The sequence below is a fragment of the Nyctereutes procyonoides genome, unplaced genomic scaffold, assembly GCF_905146905.1.
Source record: "Nyctereutes procyonoides isolate TBG_1078 unplaced genomic scaffold, NYPRO_anot_genome, whole genome shotgun sequence".
Lineage (NCBI taxonomy): Eukaryota > Metazoa > Chordata > Mammalia > Carnivora > Canidae > Nyctereutes > Nyctereutes procyonoides.
The window spans coordinates 66,819,703-66,836,080 of NW_026575049.1; the positions used below are offsets into that span (position 1 = coordinate 66,819,703).

Below are 16,378 nucleotides of genomic sequence, written 5' to 3' on the forward strand. Positions count from 1 at the left end.
ACACACACACATATATATAAGATTTTAGTTCATTGAGAGAAAGAGCGGAAGGGAGGGGCAGAGGGAGAGGGAGAGAGAGAATCCCAAGCAGACTCCACCAAGCAGGGAGCCCAACTCAGGGATTGATCCCACAACCCTGGAATCATGACCTGAGCCAAAATTGGGTTGAACACTTAACCAACTGAGCCACCCGGGTACCCCTAACCCCTAGTATATTTGTATATATGTATATACATATATATACACACACATATATATACACATACACACATCACTATATATATGTATATATACGTATGTGTGTGTGTGTGAATGCAGGTGTATGAGATGTTTTTAAATTGTGCAAATAATTTTTCAGATTTTTTTAAAGAACTATTATTTATTTATTTATTTATTTATTTATTTATTTATTTATGATAGTCACAGAGAGAGAGAGAGAGAGAGAGGCAGAGACACAGGCAGAGGGAGAAGCAGGCTCCATGCACCGGGAGCCCGACGTGGGATTCGATCCCGGGTCCCCGGGATCGCGCCCTGGGCCAAAGGCAGGCGCTAAACCGCTGCGCCACCCAGGGATCCCCATTTTTCAGATTTTTTTGTGATATTTAATATAGGAGATCACAGTATCACATGACAATTTAACACAAGGGTCCCTTACATATCACTTAAGTCATTCATTTGTTCGTTCAGAAATATATCTGTATTTAATGTGTTATAGACACTTTCCTGGGACGGAGGGTGTAAGGATGAATGAGATAAAGTTCAGGACTTCAAAACATTCATAGTGTAGAATTCCACAGGACACCACAAAATAAGATGGGGGTGAAATGATAGAAGTGTGCATGAGGTGCTGTTCGTGCTCAGGGGAGAGGAACCGCACTCATCCTGGGGGAAGTGTATGTGTGTATCAGGGAAGGCTTTCTGAGGGAGGTGTTAGCTGAGCTGAAACTTAATTAGCAAGTAGGGAGTAATTAGGGGCTGGGGCCAGGCCGAGTGATGGTGGGGGAGGGGCGAGGATGATTGGCCTGGAGGGACAAGCAGAATGTATCTGCCAGAAACCACTTCCTGGAGTACAAGGAGCAGTTGAGGAATGGTCCTCAGGAGGTGGACCATGAGGGCTTGCTATATGAGGGCCAAGGGCCCCAGACTGTAGTATTCTGTAGGCAGTAGGGAGCCGTTCATTCATTTAACAAACATTTCCTGAGTGCCAGCCACGTGCCGGGCACTGAGCTTGATAGGCAAGATGCAATGACAAGCAACAATGACCAGTTCCTGTCCTCATTTCTAGTGGAATTGAACTGAGAAGTGATTTGACTGATCTCTTTAGAGCTGGGAGGGACTGAACAAGACCAGCAATCAGGGGAAAAATGAGATTTATTTGTGAACTATTTAGGGGTAAAAGTGAACGAGACTTGATGACCGATTGAATGTAGCAGCGGGGAAGTAGATAGGTGTCATGGATGATCCTCAGGCTTATGCCATGGATGGATGGCGTTATGCCAACTAGGATCAATAACAAAGAAGAACGGGTAGGATGTTGGTCGAGAGATAAAGAATTTAGCTTTGGACTTGTTGAGTGAGATGAACATATTCTCATGGAAGTGGTTTAGCAGGTGGTTGGGCATACAAGTCTAAAGACCAAAGAAGAGATCCAGAGACACAAATTTAGAGGCATGTGAGTGAGAACTCAAATCACAGTAGTGAAAGGAATTGTCTAAAGAAAACATGAAAGGTGATATGAGGACCAGAAGTTATGCCTCAAATTAAGGCCTAGATAGAAAAAGAATGGAAAAGCTCAAGGGAGGAAAAGTTCCCAATGGATAGCTTTATTCGTGGGGAAGGATAGTTTGGGAAGTTGCAGTTCGTCTGTTGGAATATTGGTGGAATGGTAAACGATGAGCGGTTCAGCTTAGTTCCCTAAGCCCTGACCGAGTGCTTAGCATGCACCATACATTGTGCCGAGCCAGGAAAGAACAAGACAGAGAAGATCCAGGTATTATCCTTGCCCTGGAGGAGCCTGTGGTCAAGGAGGTCACTGCCTCTATTTGACTACCAGATACCCGTATAATTGCCTTATAAATAAAAAATACCACTCAATGAATCTTAGCATAGCATCATTTAAAAAACTCCTTATTTTCAAGCATTCTTAAGAAATGATAGAAGGCATGAGAGTGTTCAGCCATTGAAGAGAGAAAACATGGGGGAGAATCATTGGCTTGCTCCACATATTTATTTTAAAGATTTTTTTTTTAAATTCACGGGAGACATAGAGAGAGAAGCAGAGACACAGGCAGAGGGAGAAGCAGGGAGCCTGATGTGGGACTTGATTCCACAACCCCAGGATCACGACCTGAGCCGAAGGCAGATGCTCAACCACTGAGCCACCCAGGCATCCCCCACATATTTAAAATGGCTATCTTTGGGGGCTCCTCAACTAGACAAAGTATGAATGGAAATTAGATGGAAATGAAACTGGTTTGTATGCTACATATTTATATATTGACCAGGAACTTTCTGATGACACGAAGCCTCTAACTGGCCACCTCCATTTATTCAAAAGAAATAAGGTCTGGAGGACCACTGGCTCTCGATGTCAGGTGAAAGTGTTGGCCCCACGATCATGAAGGTCGCCCTAGCCCTAGCTCTTCCACCTGGCCCTGTGAGTGTCTGCTACAGCAGTGATCCTCAGACTTTTAAAGAATCACATGCCCCTTTGACAATCTGATGAACACTCTCCCCGGGGGAGAAGAATGCAAGTGTGTCCATAAACACAATTATTGCTAAGACAAGACCCTCCCTCCCCACAACGCCCCACCCCCACCCCCACACACACCGAAGTCTTTAGGAGGTCTCCGGACTTTGGGTTAGGACCTCTTGTCCTAATGGATCTCCAGTAGATGAGAACATAGGTGTCGCTTTCTCTGAAATTATGTACGTTGAAGAAAAAAGCCTCTCGGGGCCCTAATTTAGAACCGTGACTACGGTTTGCCATACATCTAATGCAATGCATCATTGATTTTATTCTGTCAACCTTACTTTACAAGTGGCCCCAAGCAACTCACAACTTCACAGATATATGTACATAATCGTATGCACATATTTTATTTTAAAAATAATGATGACGCTGTTTGGTGTAACCACTGAGAGTCACAGAGATATACGTTACTGTAGCTGAGATTCTCGAGTAGATGGATTTTGGGGGAGCTCTTTCTGATTAGGGCTGCCTTACATATTTATGCCAGAAGGGTTCACGAGCTATTTCTGAGACTTAGACTTTAATCATGCTTAATGAACTGAACTAAACATAATTCTTGTTCTGTTTTGGTAACCTTGTGGATTTCTCCTGATGCTCAGTTTTGTATGACTCTACCGTTCTTGAAATGCTAATACCCGAAATGCTAATTCAAGAGAGGACCACAAAAGTTAGCTCTCATGCCGGAGGAGGGCATTCAGGAACCACAGGCCCCTCTGGACTGAGCGAGGCCGCGAGACAAGTGAGATTAGGTGGGAAAATACTGGCTCCCACCTTCAGTGAACACACAAATTTAAACATATAGGTTGCACAAAATTTGGATAAACTGAGGTGGAATCCAACATTTCTTGCATGAATGCCTGTATAATGTGGCGATAGCTGTGAGAAAAGAGGAGCCCGGCATCTAAGACCCAACACAATGAAAATGCAATGAATCGGAATGCCTCACAGATCATAGCGGAATCAGAATTTCCAGCAAGGAAAATCTTTTCATGGTGAATTAAGTGGTGGATGAAGAAAAATGGTGATGAAAAAAGGTAGGCACAGATCACAAACACTGGGCTCAAGGCTCACTGCTGAAGATTTAAGAACCTTAGCTAAAGCTATGCAGAATAGAATGTGGAAAATTGAATTTACTAAACAATTAAGCATTGAATTAATCTACATCCTGCACAGTAGAAAAGTGGGGGAGGGAGCCGAGCGGAGCTGAATAAATCAGTGGAGCTCATTAAAAGATAGTGAATATATCAGGTCTGTTGTAGCATAAAGGAGGACAGTTTCCTGTATAACACGGAATGATTCTTGGGTTCTAAGTCACCTTTCTGGAGTCCCCAGTCTTAATCAGATTAACCAACATGCCTCTGATGAGGTTCTTCTGTCGCCCTGTATTTTAGCTTGTTATCGGTAGCTTTTCTATTAATTACGAGTCAGATCGCCAGTCAACACTGGTAGTGAGGGACCACATAAATAAAATGAGAGAGCCCAGGAGATGTCACTCGCAGGATCTCATGCATCGTGAAACTCCCGCGGGTTCCTGCAGCCTCCCACATGCCTTGCCGGTCTTTTGTTCAATTACAGTTAATGCAATACTTTGCCATTTTCTCCTTCTAATTATATTTTCAAGTGGGATTTGTAGCACAGAGAAAAACATCCTTTTACATGTCGAGGCACCGGGGTTTTGTGCCTGGCATTGTCTGTCCCCTGGGTGCTGTACCATTCTTTCTGCAGAGCTCTGAATAAACAAGTCCCCCTTTTAGAGCTGCAGTTGGACAAACTGAAAATTTATGCGTTAACTGTTTGCATTCTGAGCAGGTGTTCCAGATTACGTCCCCCAGCGTTCTCCTGACAGGCCGCCGAATGCGTGTCTGTCTGTCGGAAAGCCCTTCTCTCCCAGCTCTCGGGTCTTTTAGGCGCAGCCTCCGCGGGTTCATCAGCACCGTTTCTGAGACCGTGCGTGCAACGGTTGAGTCCAACCTGCGACTGGTGGATCTTTCTGCGACTTTATCTGATTTGGGGGCCGGGGAGCGGTGGAGGGGGGGCCCGCGTTAATCTTCTGGCCCAGTTGGGTGGCAGGCAAGCATCCTTTTCGGGGACAGGGAGTCTTCCCTGGATCCCTCTACAGCAGGCCTCTTCGGTGGGATCTTCCCTCTTCTCTCTCCCTGGGTGTCAGGAACATTCTATCTCAGCCTCTCTTATCTTCTCTGGGACGCGAAGACACCTCTAGAGGCATAAGCAAAGCTCACTTTGATTTTGCGCGGCACATTTAAAACGACGCGGGCTGGAGGGGGGGTGGGGAGTGGCCCGTAAACTTTCCTAGGACAACAGTCCCGAACCGTGACGCCCTAGGGCTGAAACGACGCAGACGTATTTTACAGGCAAGCTCACCCTGCCTTTGCCCCCTGATAATCTTGAAGACAAATCCCGCTTCCCAGCCAAGAACCAGCTTTCTCTTCTGCATCGTTCCTACTGTGCAGGATGACCAGTGACTCATCAGGCTGTTTCTGAAAGCTAGCACTAAAAGCTAATTAAAATCTTTTCTGGTGATAAAGGGAGATTTGGGAGAAGTGTTGCCATGATTGTTTTCCCCAAGAATTTAATTTACTGCCAATTTTTTCCTATCTGAATGTTACTTTCAAATGCACCCAGTGATAAGAAGCAACATCTGTTTTCCGTTCAATAGTACAAGGAGGCTCGGCATGGGGCTGAGTGTACACAGTCCATGTGAATCTATTGTTATTCTCATTCCTTTTTTGTCCCCGTGCCCGGTCCATTTGCCATGTACCATCCGGCAAACAGCTGACACATACTAGCTATTATGGACCTCGGCCTAATTGTGAGGTCTTCAAAGCTTTGCCATGTTTGTCTTCCAGGATGAATCAGAGGCCTCTAGAAACCACAGTGTGATAGACCACTGCTCTCCGTTTGCATTTTCAGAGTAGTAGCAGACTGTCGTGCCAGAGGGTTGGTTGGTGTTAAAAATACAGTCAGAATCCAGTGGCAGCAGCCCCCGCCCCCGTCCCCGGCCCCGGCCCCGGCCCCCTTCTCTGCCTGGAATGTTTCTGTTTTCCTTGGTAAGAAAGCGATTGCTTACGGAATAACCATCCGTAGGTGCTATTTTAGCCCAGAAGCAGAAATCGGCCCGTGTTACAGGTGTCAGTGTAGCTCCGAGCTGGCACCGTTCGTGAAGGGGGACGGGGGAGACAGCCCGGCCGTCCCTGGCAGCCTCCCGGGGCTTTGTCACTGCCTGACGGGATCCCACCGGACCACTGTTAACCGACCACTCCGTTTGGATTTCTGATTTGTGCCCCCGCAGCCCTCTTGGAACAGAGATCACGATGACACGGCATCCACTCGTTCCGGAGGAACCCCGGGCCCTTCCAGCGGTGGCCACACATCACACAGTGGAGATAACAGCAGTGAGCAAGGTAGGAGAGGAGTTCTCACTCTCTTTTGCTACTCGTTTCATTTTTAAGGGTTGAAAAGTCCGAAATGTCCAGTTAGCTACCATTTGTACACGTTTTCCTAGAACATCAACCCCTCCCAGTACGGGAATCAGCTTATCTTATTTTGTTCTCTGGGCCCTTTCTTCTTCTCTGCCATTCCAGCTGCCCAACTGCCTGTCACCCGGCCACCTCCCTACAAACAGGGTGGGTGAGTTGGCTGAGGACAAGACTAGGGTAGATGGGAAGTTCAAACGTGCGGAAATAGTCTGGCACCAATGGCCTGCGATACAAATGAAGAGTATTGTTATTACTCGCCCTTAGAGCCTTTCAAGAGATGGTGAAGAATCATCTTCCAAGATTCCAAGTCAATGGCGTCTTCAGACGCTTCGAAGGCAGTGGGCCTTTTAGGGGCACACATCGGGCTCCCCCCTCCGTTGGGTTGAAGCCATTTTCCCGGGTTTACTTACCCGAATCTCTTAAGCATTCCACTTTACTGCAAAGTCAGACTCTAGACAATTAGAACAAAATGAGAAGAAGCCAGATCAGTGTAGCCCATCTCGTTCCTTGAATGCACACGCCTGTGCGTGTAGTTGGGTGTCCGTGGGTGTGCATGCCTGACCGTGACTAGTAGGAAATAAAGTTTTAACATAAAGTTAATCTTCTGCAAAAAAAAAAAAAGGTGAATGAGTATTCAGATGGCTTGTACTGGCTTCTGTGAGACCTGCTGCAGCGGAATTTTGTGTTCAGTCAGCGCAAGCTAAAGCTTAAGAGAGAATTCTCTATCTGAAGATAAAAAGACGGCTTTATTGAGGTTGACTCTGAGCCCACAGTAGGTGCCTACTTTAAAATCTGGTTTGATGATTATGTTTCATCGGAGTGCCGTTAGCAGAAGAATTTTGTTTTCTCACAGACATTGGGCTGTACCCATTAGAACTGCAAAGTCTAAAATGAATCTGACATAATTCATTCGAAAACAGAACCAGGAAGTTTCCTTTCTTTCTTTTTTTTTTCTTTTCTTTTTATGGCACATGTATGCTCTCTGGACTGGGAATTACTTCTCCACATATAATTTTAAGCATTTGAGATATAGTATTGTTCAAAGAAAAGTTGCTGACTTCACCACAATTGTAAGTGTAGTAAAAATGGAGCCCAGGATAGTAAACCAGTTCAGAGCTGAGGCAGAAATGTGTAACCTCTGACCTCTGACTTTTACTGGAAAATGATATGCAGCATAAGAATCCATGGGGCCTTTTCTCTTTCAAGTGTGTGTGTGTGTGTGTGTGTGTGTGTGTGATGGTGCTGCTGCTCACGCGGCTGTCGTGAAGATGAGGTCGGCACTTTCAGTATGAAGCCCTATTCTCAGCTTATTCCATGAGTTTTCAGAAAGGCGTAAATGGAGTCTAAATTCTTCTTTGGACACTTCAGAATTGGCACATGAGGTCGTAGCCTCTTGTTTTGTTTGTTTTTCATTTTTTGCTCTAAAAGATAGACACTCACACCCACACCCATATACATCTCATCTAGGAACAGGTGGGTGGTTTAGCTGCTGCTGTGAAGGCTTGCAAACTGCTGAAGTGTCCTCGAATTTAAAATTGTAGCATATAGGGACGCCCGGGTGGCTCGGTGATTGGGTGTCTGCCTTCAGCCCAGGGCGTGACCCCGGGGTCCTGGGATCGAGTCCCACATTGGGCTCCCTGCATGGAGCCTGCTTCTCCCTCTGCCTGTGTCTCTCATGAATAAATAAATACATCTTAAAAAAAGTAGTATATATGCTTTCTCAAAGATAATCTGATAAAAGGATTTTGAGGAGGCAAAGGCCCTGTCCCAGCTCTTCCCCAGTGACGTGTCACAACAAGGAATTAGGAATTTTGCATGTTTCCTTTTCCTTCAACAAGTGTTCTCCAAAGGCCAATGTAATAATGAATTTCATTGTAAGCCGGAGATGTCTCTCTCTCACACTACCTGAGCTTTCGACTTACCTCGTTTCTCTTTATATTTTTTTCACATAAGACCACCCCCTATTCTGCATCTTAAGAGTTTTCACGTAAGCGGTATCATTTGACGGCGCTCCGGTGGGCCTTTCTACAACGACCCTCGTGGGCCCCGCGCTTCATCCCTTGCTAACTGCAGGATGATGCGTCCCAGTGTCACCGCCACTCCTTCTCTGCATTTCCATGCCGCCCACGACCCTTCTAAACCTCTTCTCATCCCTGAGACCTGTGGGGCTGGGTCTTTGTGCAGCCTTCGGATTAGCTGCGCACGGTAGCTTTTCCATGTTTGCCCTGGCAGCCGTAGACGTGTGAGCTGTGCCAGTATTTGGCCCGTAGTGCATGTCCTAAATAGTTATTTACACAGTTTGAGTCCATTTTAGTCAACTGGGTAAATAACAGCCCTCTTCAAAAGATTTATAAATCCATAAATATGTCTTTATACATACCCAATAGACAGAAATAACTCAATCTGTCAAGAATATATCCAAAGAGGTGTTTCCCCCACAGACTGGAGTTATACATATTTTAAAACTTTCTCTACTGTATTATTTGTACTTGTGTTTCTTTTTCCTCATTCCTTTTCATTTTTCACTACTTCATTATGGCACCTGTGGCACAAAAAAAAAAAGAAAGAAAGAAAGAAAGAAACCTGTAGGCTCTAGTCTTCAGTTAAATTACCTTATCTGGACAAGACGTAGGCATACGACAGACTGTATCTCAACTGAGTCCTGTCCTTTTGGACTTCCAAAGTAAAAATAAATAAACACATACATTAAATAAGTCATTCAGGAAATTCGTAATGTTCTGACAGATTTCAAAATACAGTGACAATTCCTAGTTAGCCTTCCAGCAATTTGGGGGATTTTGAGTGCCTGATGACTTGCCAAGTTAGCGGCCCTTGCGACTGATGGAATAGTTTTAGTCCAAACTTTTACCTAAGCATAAGAAAATAAAACATAAAGTCCAATGCTGGGCATTTTAAAAGAGCATATGTAAGATATATAATCAGGAAGACCCTAAAGATGGTTACTGTTCAGAGATTTAATGTTTATTTGCGATGTACATCACACATCTTTCCCCCAACTCAAATTGTTTATCACGGGAACTCTTCCTGTGGCATCTACTTTTCATTTGATATTAACAATTGTGGCCATTTGCCGGAAATTGAGTCTTTAATAGTGAGGCTCCTTTATGAAGCTGGCATTTGGAAGGAAGGCCAGACATCTGTATTTGGTGGTGGTGGTGGTGGGGGGGTACTGGTGCTGTTGCTATGACATCGGTTTTTGTGTACACCTTAACTTCCTCAAAGCACTCCCAAAGATAGGAGGTTGAATTTTGATTTTTATCCCTAGCATTTGCCCCTTTCCCATTTCAGAAGGGAAAAAAGTAAAGGTCAGAAATGTGGAAGTAACTGTCAGACTCAGCCTTAGGATCTTGTCTCTTGGCCTTGCTTTGTAAGTCCCGTAGGATGGGGACCCCAGGCCACGTCTCGTAAATAAGATGAGGTGCACATCGGCAGATATGCGACTCTCTCACGTCTTTTCTGTCCCACCGTGGGCAGCTGCCCTGCTGACCACAGTCAGGGCCTCCTCTAGGAAGCGCGTGGTCTGGAGCAGAGCACCACACCCACCTGGTGCCTTTGCCCCACCGAATTTGAACTCTTTCCCGGGAGGCCTGTTGCAGTCACTCTACAACTCACAAGCAGCTTTAGCCGTGACTGACCAAATTTTGCATTTGGGCACGCCTTCCTTTTTTTTTTTTTTTTTTTGGTTCAAAGTCAAGAGAGATGAGTATATGATAGTAATAAAAGAATCCAGTAACATATTAAGGGGTGTCAGCGTAGGCATGTCCATCTCTCACTTTGTAAAGGAGATCACAGAGGTTCAGAGAGGTTGGGAGACTTGCCCAAAGTCACCTACCAGGTGGTGGTAGAGTAGGGACCCGAACCCACACAGTGTGGGTTCCAAGCTCCCATGCTCCTGATGCCCGTGTCCCCCAGTGATTTAGTGTGGCTGGGAATGGAAAACAGACCATCGGTGGACACTCTTCCTGTTTAAACCCAAGTTGAGATCTCTTTCCCCAGTGTGGGCACTGGGCCCGCCCTGTCTCTGTAGTGGTGATGACGGAGCTGTGAATGTGCCAGAACTGGCGTTAGCCTCAGGGGGGTTATACTCTGCTGGGGAGTGAGAATCTAGTTTTGTGTGTGTGTGTGTGTGTGTTAAGTGGAATGATTGAGGTATTTCCAGCGGACCGTGATGATTGATACGATTAATTTGTATTATGCATTAAGAGCCTATACCATTTCACTCATTCAGAGATTTACTGAGTGGAGAATAGGAGCAGACAAAACAAATAAGGGCATCTCTCTTGCAGAGCATTTCCCATTTACAGCTCATCTCATTTTCCTCTTTTGTGAGGAAAAAGAAAAAGTATTATTTCTACGTCGAAATTTGATGTAAAACATCTCAAGTCTAAAGGGCCTTAATGATCGCTGAAACCTCTAAAACCCACTTCTGAACTTCTCCTTTTTGGGGGCAGGACTCAGTTCCACAATAGTATCTTAAAAAAAAAGAAGAAGAAGAAGAAGAAGGCCAAACCAGCATGTTTCTTTAAAGAGGAATAATTGAAAAGCACTGCTATTTCTTTCTAATAATGTGTCAATAGTTGTAATGCCTCCCAGTGTCCCTCCCCGCCCTCCCACCCCCGCTCCAGCTTTTGTATGAGTTCAGGGAACCTATAGGCGGAAGGCAATCCCATTTATTATTGAAGGGAATCTGAAGGCAGTTGTTCCAGGCTTGGGAGGCCAGCAGGCACAGCCGGGCCTGGAGGAGGCGGGGAGGGGAGGGGGCGGCGGGAAGGGCCACGTTATGTTCCAGATGACTAAGCAAGGATTTATATACCAGCTCGCCTTTTTACATGAAGAAGAAAAGTAATAACAGCCCAAACCCGGGCATTGGAAACAGTCAGCTGTCCGATGAATAATGGGATAGGTGGCAAGGCGCGCTCTGATTGGGTGTCTTAATGAGCACATTTCTCCCAGAGTTTGGGCTGCAGTTCCCCTTGACCTTTGCCCTTTATTGACCAAACTGACACTTCATTTTTCACATACTTCCAATTATGGCTCGGCTTAAGTGTCGCCCTCCCTCCTTTATTTCTTTCCTATGGACGACTCGAGAGCGGTGCAGGCCACAGAAGATATTTTAATTTGACAAACTACCCGCAAGCAAGTCAGGTTTGGGATGTGATCTCTAATCTGCCGGTTTTCAGATGAAAACACAAAGTGAACGCTGCTTGTTTAGGAACGGTTTTCTTTTTTTTGTTTTGTTTTGTTTTGTTTTTGTTTTTAAATCCCGACAGATTTTTAAAACAGTGTTTATAATAACCCAAGAACCCTGTGAATCAAACAAATGTTTGTTTGGGTTTTTTTTTTTTTTTTCATTCTGTCTGTCTGTCGGTCAGGGTAGCTTGAACGATCTCTGTTTGCTCACACTTACTTCTTAAGTCTTACACTTCTGCGGGGACTTCTTGGATTTCAATGGTGCCCTCAGGTTTTTTTTTTTTTTTTTTTTTTTGACTAACATGCTTCGGAGAGGAAAGTAAAATATCATTGTGACCGCAGGCCTCGGCCCTCAGACCACGGCAGCCCCGCGTGTTACTTTGGTTACATTTCATGTGGGTCTGCAGATGAAAGGGTGGCCTTTGCATGCAGTGGCAGGCGGAAGGGGAAAACGATTTCCTGATGGGAAGAAAAGTCAGGTGTAAAAAAGAAAGGGGAAGTGATTACATTCAGCAGATCCCTGTTATCAAAAGGTCCTTATCATTAACTTATCAAACACATTGGACGAGATGCAGAGACAGAGCACTGTGTTCCCCAGAACGCCTCGTGCCGTAGTCACCTTTCCTTCTCTATTGGCCCATCCAGTGCGAGTAACTGTTTGCTGTTCTCCATTCTCTTGACTTCTGGCATCACCAAAGCAGGTCATCTTAAAAACAAAGGAAAATAACTTCACCACCTAAAAAGTGGTAACTGTCTATTTAGGGGGGCACGCACTCGGCTGCGAGTGTTTGCACGGAGAGTGCATCTTCCCCGACTAGTAGGGCGATATTGCTGGTAAGCTCCAGGTCAGTGTTTTTCATCTTGAGCCACTGAAGGACGCATTCGAAATTATTATTTACTCCCAAATATATTTCCCTCCGACACAGAAGTATTTGTTGCCGGGAGTGCATGAAGTGTTACCTACTTTATTATGTAGCCCTCTGGCATATCCATGGCATAATTTTACTATAATATGGTAATAAAAGAATATGTAAAAGGCAGACAAAGGTTCTGTCTTTTCAGTAAGGTGACCTCTGTTACCAAGTAACTGCTTTACTTATGAGCTTATTAAAAACTCAAAAAAATGAGCTTTTCATACTTCACAGGCATTGATGTGAAAATGAGCTGTCCTGTGAGTAGTTTTCTTGATCATTTTTAGAACAATTGATTAGCCAAAGAGCTCCTGTCATTAGTTGACATTGACTGATACCAATTTGTCACAAGCTCTGAAGGTCAGCTAGACAGTTGGAGTTTCAGCCTGCCTTTGATTGACCTTTACTGATTCCATCCTCCTGTGATTGGCTTTGAATAGGTCTGACCCTCGATTGGAAGAGACGGGGCATTAGCCGACGGGGTCATTTCTTATATTTTCTGTTGATGGCTCATTTTTATTTATGTGTGGACTCACGGTCCAGATATCTTATCAAATTCCTACTCTAATTTTTGAAATTTAAAAGGTATCACACTTGTTAGGTACGGCCTTAAAACCGCAATTCAGTTTTTCCCCTTGGGTTGCGATGTGGTGGCGGGCTCCCTAAGTGATGCGGAGCCTGCTCCGGATACTTGCCACCATCACCTGTGCCAACAGCGGAGTTTTGTTGCAGGTGATGGATGCGAGCGAGTTGCATGGGTTTTCGTTGTTGTTGCTGCTGCGGTTGCCTCTTAAGAAACACCAGCTCCAGCGTGACTTGTAGAACTTCTGAGGTTATACCCCAATTCTCTCTGGCTTTCCCAGAATTAATTACACTGGTCTCGCAAGAGTCATGTGATAGTTTTAAATAAAAAATGAGTGGTGAAGAATCACATGAATAATGATGTTATGTCAATTCATCATTTGGCTCTGCAGCCAGGAAGTGTGAAAACTTTAAAAAAAAAAAATATATATATATATATATCTTCTTCTCAGTTGCCCTCAGCGTGCTGTAAATCAGAGAAGGCCTCTCTGGCTGCAACAGCATTAGCTTTTCGGTGAGAGTGGAATATATTTTCTATTGTAGTGGACTCAGAGTTAGTTGTTTGTAATGCTCAGTCCTTTCTTTCCAGAGCTGTGAGGCATTTTTTCCCCCAAGTGCATCACATATAAAAGAACATACTCCACACTCACGTTAATAACATGGGTTTTATTGCCTCATGTTAATGATAAAAATGGCAACCCGAGCTTTAAAAACCCAGATCTTAATGTGTCATTATTTGATTCTTTAACGCAGTTTGTAACTAAGGCCTTTCTTTTCTCTTATTCTCTCCCACTTTCTTTCCCTTCTTGATTCTGCATGGGGTTTTAAGCCATAAAGCAGTAACTTGTTTTTCAGGTCAGCCTTCCTTAGGCATTCCAGGGCTACCACACACAGCCTGCCTGGCACAGCTTAAACACGTGTTTCAGTTTCTACCCAAGAAAATAAACCAGGAGAGAACCCATTGTCCCAGGGGTGGATTCTTCGCACTGTGTCATTCTTGGCAAGGCAGAGGCAAGGAAGTTAATTTTAGGGAAGTATCCATTTAATGTAGCCCAAGGAGATAAAAAAAAAAAAGAGTTGCGAATTGTAATTGCTCCTGCGGATGAGCCAAAATATTATCAAGAATTGTATTTAAGGTGTGTGTGGGGGTAAATGTATACATTTGAGTCAAGGCGTCAAAAATGGATTAAAAGCACTTGCTACATGGCAGGTGCTCCGTATGAGGCTCTAAGAATGAGTAGGTCGTATTATTTGCCCTCAGAAAGTTTGTGTGTGCCACCAAGAGCATCAAGCTTGTGTAAGCGGAATATTCTCTAAATAACGAGTATTCTTGGGGAGCTCTGAGTGTGTTTATTTCACAATATGCCAACGACCCAGACGCGGTGAACGCTGTGATCGGGGCTGTTGACCCAAAGCCAGGGTGTGAGATATTTGGCCTAGCTTGCAGACGGACACCTCTCCTTTGGTTCAGCCTCTGGTGGGCCCCGTGAGATCAACTTGGATCCGTGGCCTACTCTTTCGAACTTGGTTCGGCCCTCCTGCTTAGCCACTTGGCCACTCGGGGCCTCTGCTGCCTTGACCACTGGGGTCACCATTGCTTTCTCCACCGTTAGTCACCTGGCTGCTGACTTGTTCTCATCCTTCGCAGGGAACTCTGCCATTTTGGGGGAAAGGGGATGCCTTTGGATATCTGGCAAGGTCAATGGATGCCTTGTCAGTGTAATATTTTTATAAATGTATAAAATAAAATACATAGGACTACAAGGGAAGCTAATTAAATTGAAATCCAATTATCAAAATATTTTAAAAAACAAACTGTAATAAAATGATATAAGAGCTTTGTTAAATATGCATTAAATAACGAGGTCTGGCAGTGATTCTATCGTCTACCACATTTTTGAAATAGTGATGAATGTAAATGATGTTTTTACGATGTTTGTAACAACCGTATTGTTGTATGTAAATATGGTTTCCTTTGGTGACAAAGCTACAGGTCCTGCTAATGGTTCTGTGGTTTGTTACTTACCTAGATACGCACTTGAAAGAAATATAATTCCAGTTAGAGGTTAGTGAGAATAAGAGGTAAATCTTTCCCCTCCCAAGTACAGGGGTCTTCTGAGTTCTAACCCTGGGCCCCCAAGGTGGAGGGAGGTTCTGTAGTAGCCCCGAGTTAAAAACTTCTGAACTTAATTCAAGTGTCATCTTCAGCAAGTAGTCTGTGAACTCCCAGATCGGAGGGAGTCACCCTCTTCTGTGTGGTCATGGTATCCCGTGTCTTAGCCTTTCTCATATATTGAAGTGAGCCACCCGTGCATCAGCCTCCCCGGGATGCTTCCTGCGAAGGGACTGTGTCTTCTTCATCTTTACATCTCCTGTGCCCGGAATAGTTATGGGCACATGGCCATGGGTGGATAATTATTTATTCAAGAGGACTGGGAACCCTCTCGTGCTTTCAAACTGTGATTACACCACGTTCTCTGAGCACTGATCTCTTCTGGGTGCCAGATGGCTAATCACGTGGCAGTCTCAGTCAAAATGTAAATAGATATTGAGGTCTCACCTGTCCTGACGAGGTGCGGGGGGCGGGGGGGGAGGGGTGTGGGTGGGGTGGTTGGGGGTGGGTGGGGGGGGGGTTGGGTGGGGGGTGTGGGGTGTGGGGGGGTTGGGGGGGGGGGGGGGGGGTGGGGGGGGGGGGGGGGGGGGGGGGGGGGGGGGGGGGTGGGGGGGGGGGGGGGGGGGGGTGGGGGGGGGGGGGGGGGGGGGGGGGGGGGAAGGTAGAAGGTTTTGGGGGGTTATGTTGATAGTTTTTTGGTAGATTTTTTAGGGGGGGGGGGAAAAAAAAAAGTCGGGATGTTGGGGGGGTGTGGGGGGGGGTGGGGTGGATAAGTTTGAGGTGAAAAATATGTTGATTATAGAAGTTAGGGGATAAAAGGGAAAAATAGAGGAGTGTTGGGGGGAGATATTATGGGTGGAGGGTTGGGGTTTAGGAATGTTTTTGTTGAGTTATTATAATGGGGTTAAAGGGGTGGGGTGGAGGGGAGGGAAATTTATGTATGTGGTAATGAAAGGGGGGGGTTGATAGAAGAAGTTGGGGGAGAGGGGAAGAATATTGAGTATAGTTGGTTGTGTGGGTGTGGGGGAGGGGGGGAGTATTTTTAGTTAAATTTATGGTTTGGGGTTAAATGATTTTTTAATTATTATGAGGTTGGGAAGGTGGATAAATATTACATTGATTGGTCCCAGAAGTGTAGTTGGTAAGTTGGGTTTTGCTCAAGTGTCTGGCTTTGTGGATTAGTTCAGTCTTGCAGATAATTTTCCATAATTACTTAACCTAAAAGCATTCTGTTTGATTAGTACAATTAGCTTTGGCTTTCCCCCATTTACCGATATCAACCCATATGCATTCCCTCCTAGACATAGCTCAC

General features: G+C 45.1%; 1 protein-coding gene across 4 annotated transcripts in view; it reads left to right on the forward strand.

Moving 5' to 3' along the window:
• Positions 1-16,378, forward strand: part of MEIS1 (Meis homeobox 1) — a 137,316-nt gene that overhangs the window by 26,256 nt on the left and 94,682 nt on the right. For all 4 annotated transcript variants that reach the window (XM_055328930.1, XM_055328929.1, XM_055328931.1 and 1 more), the window contains exon 7: positions 6,063-6,174. In XM_055328930.1, coding sequence (XP_055184905.1) covers positions 6,063-6,174 — 112 coding nt within the window. The remainder of the gene's footprint in view (positions 1-6,062; positions 6,175-16,378) is intronic.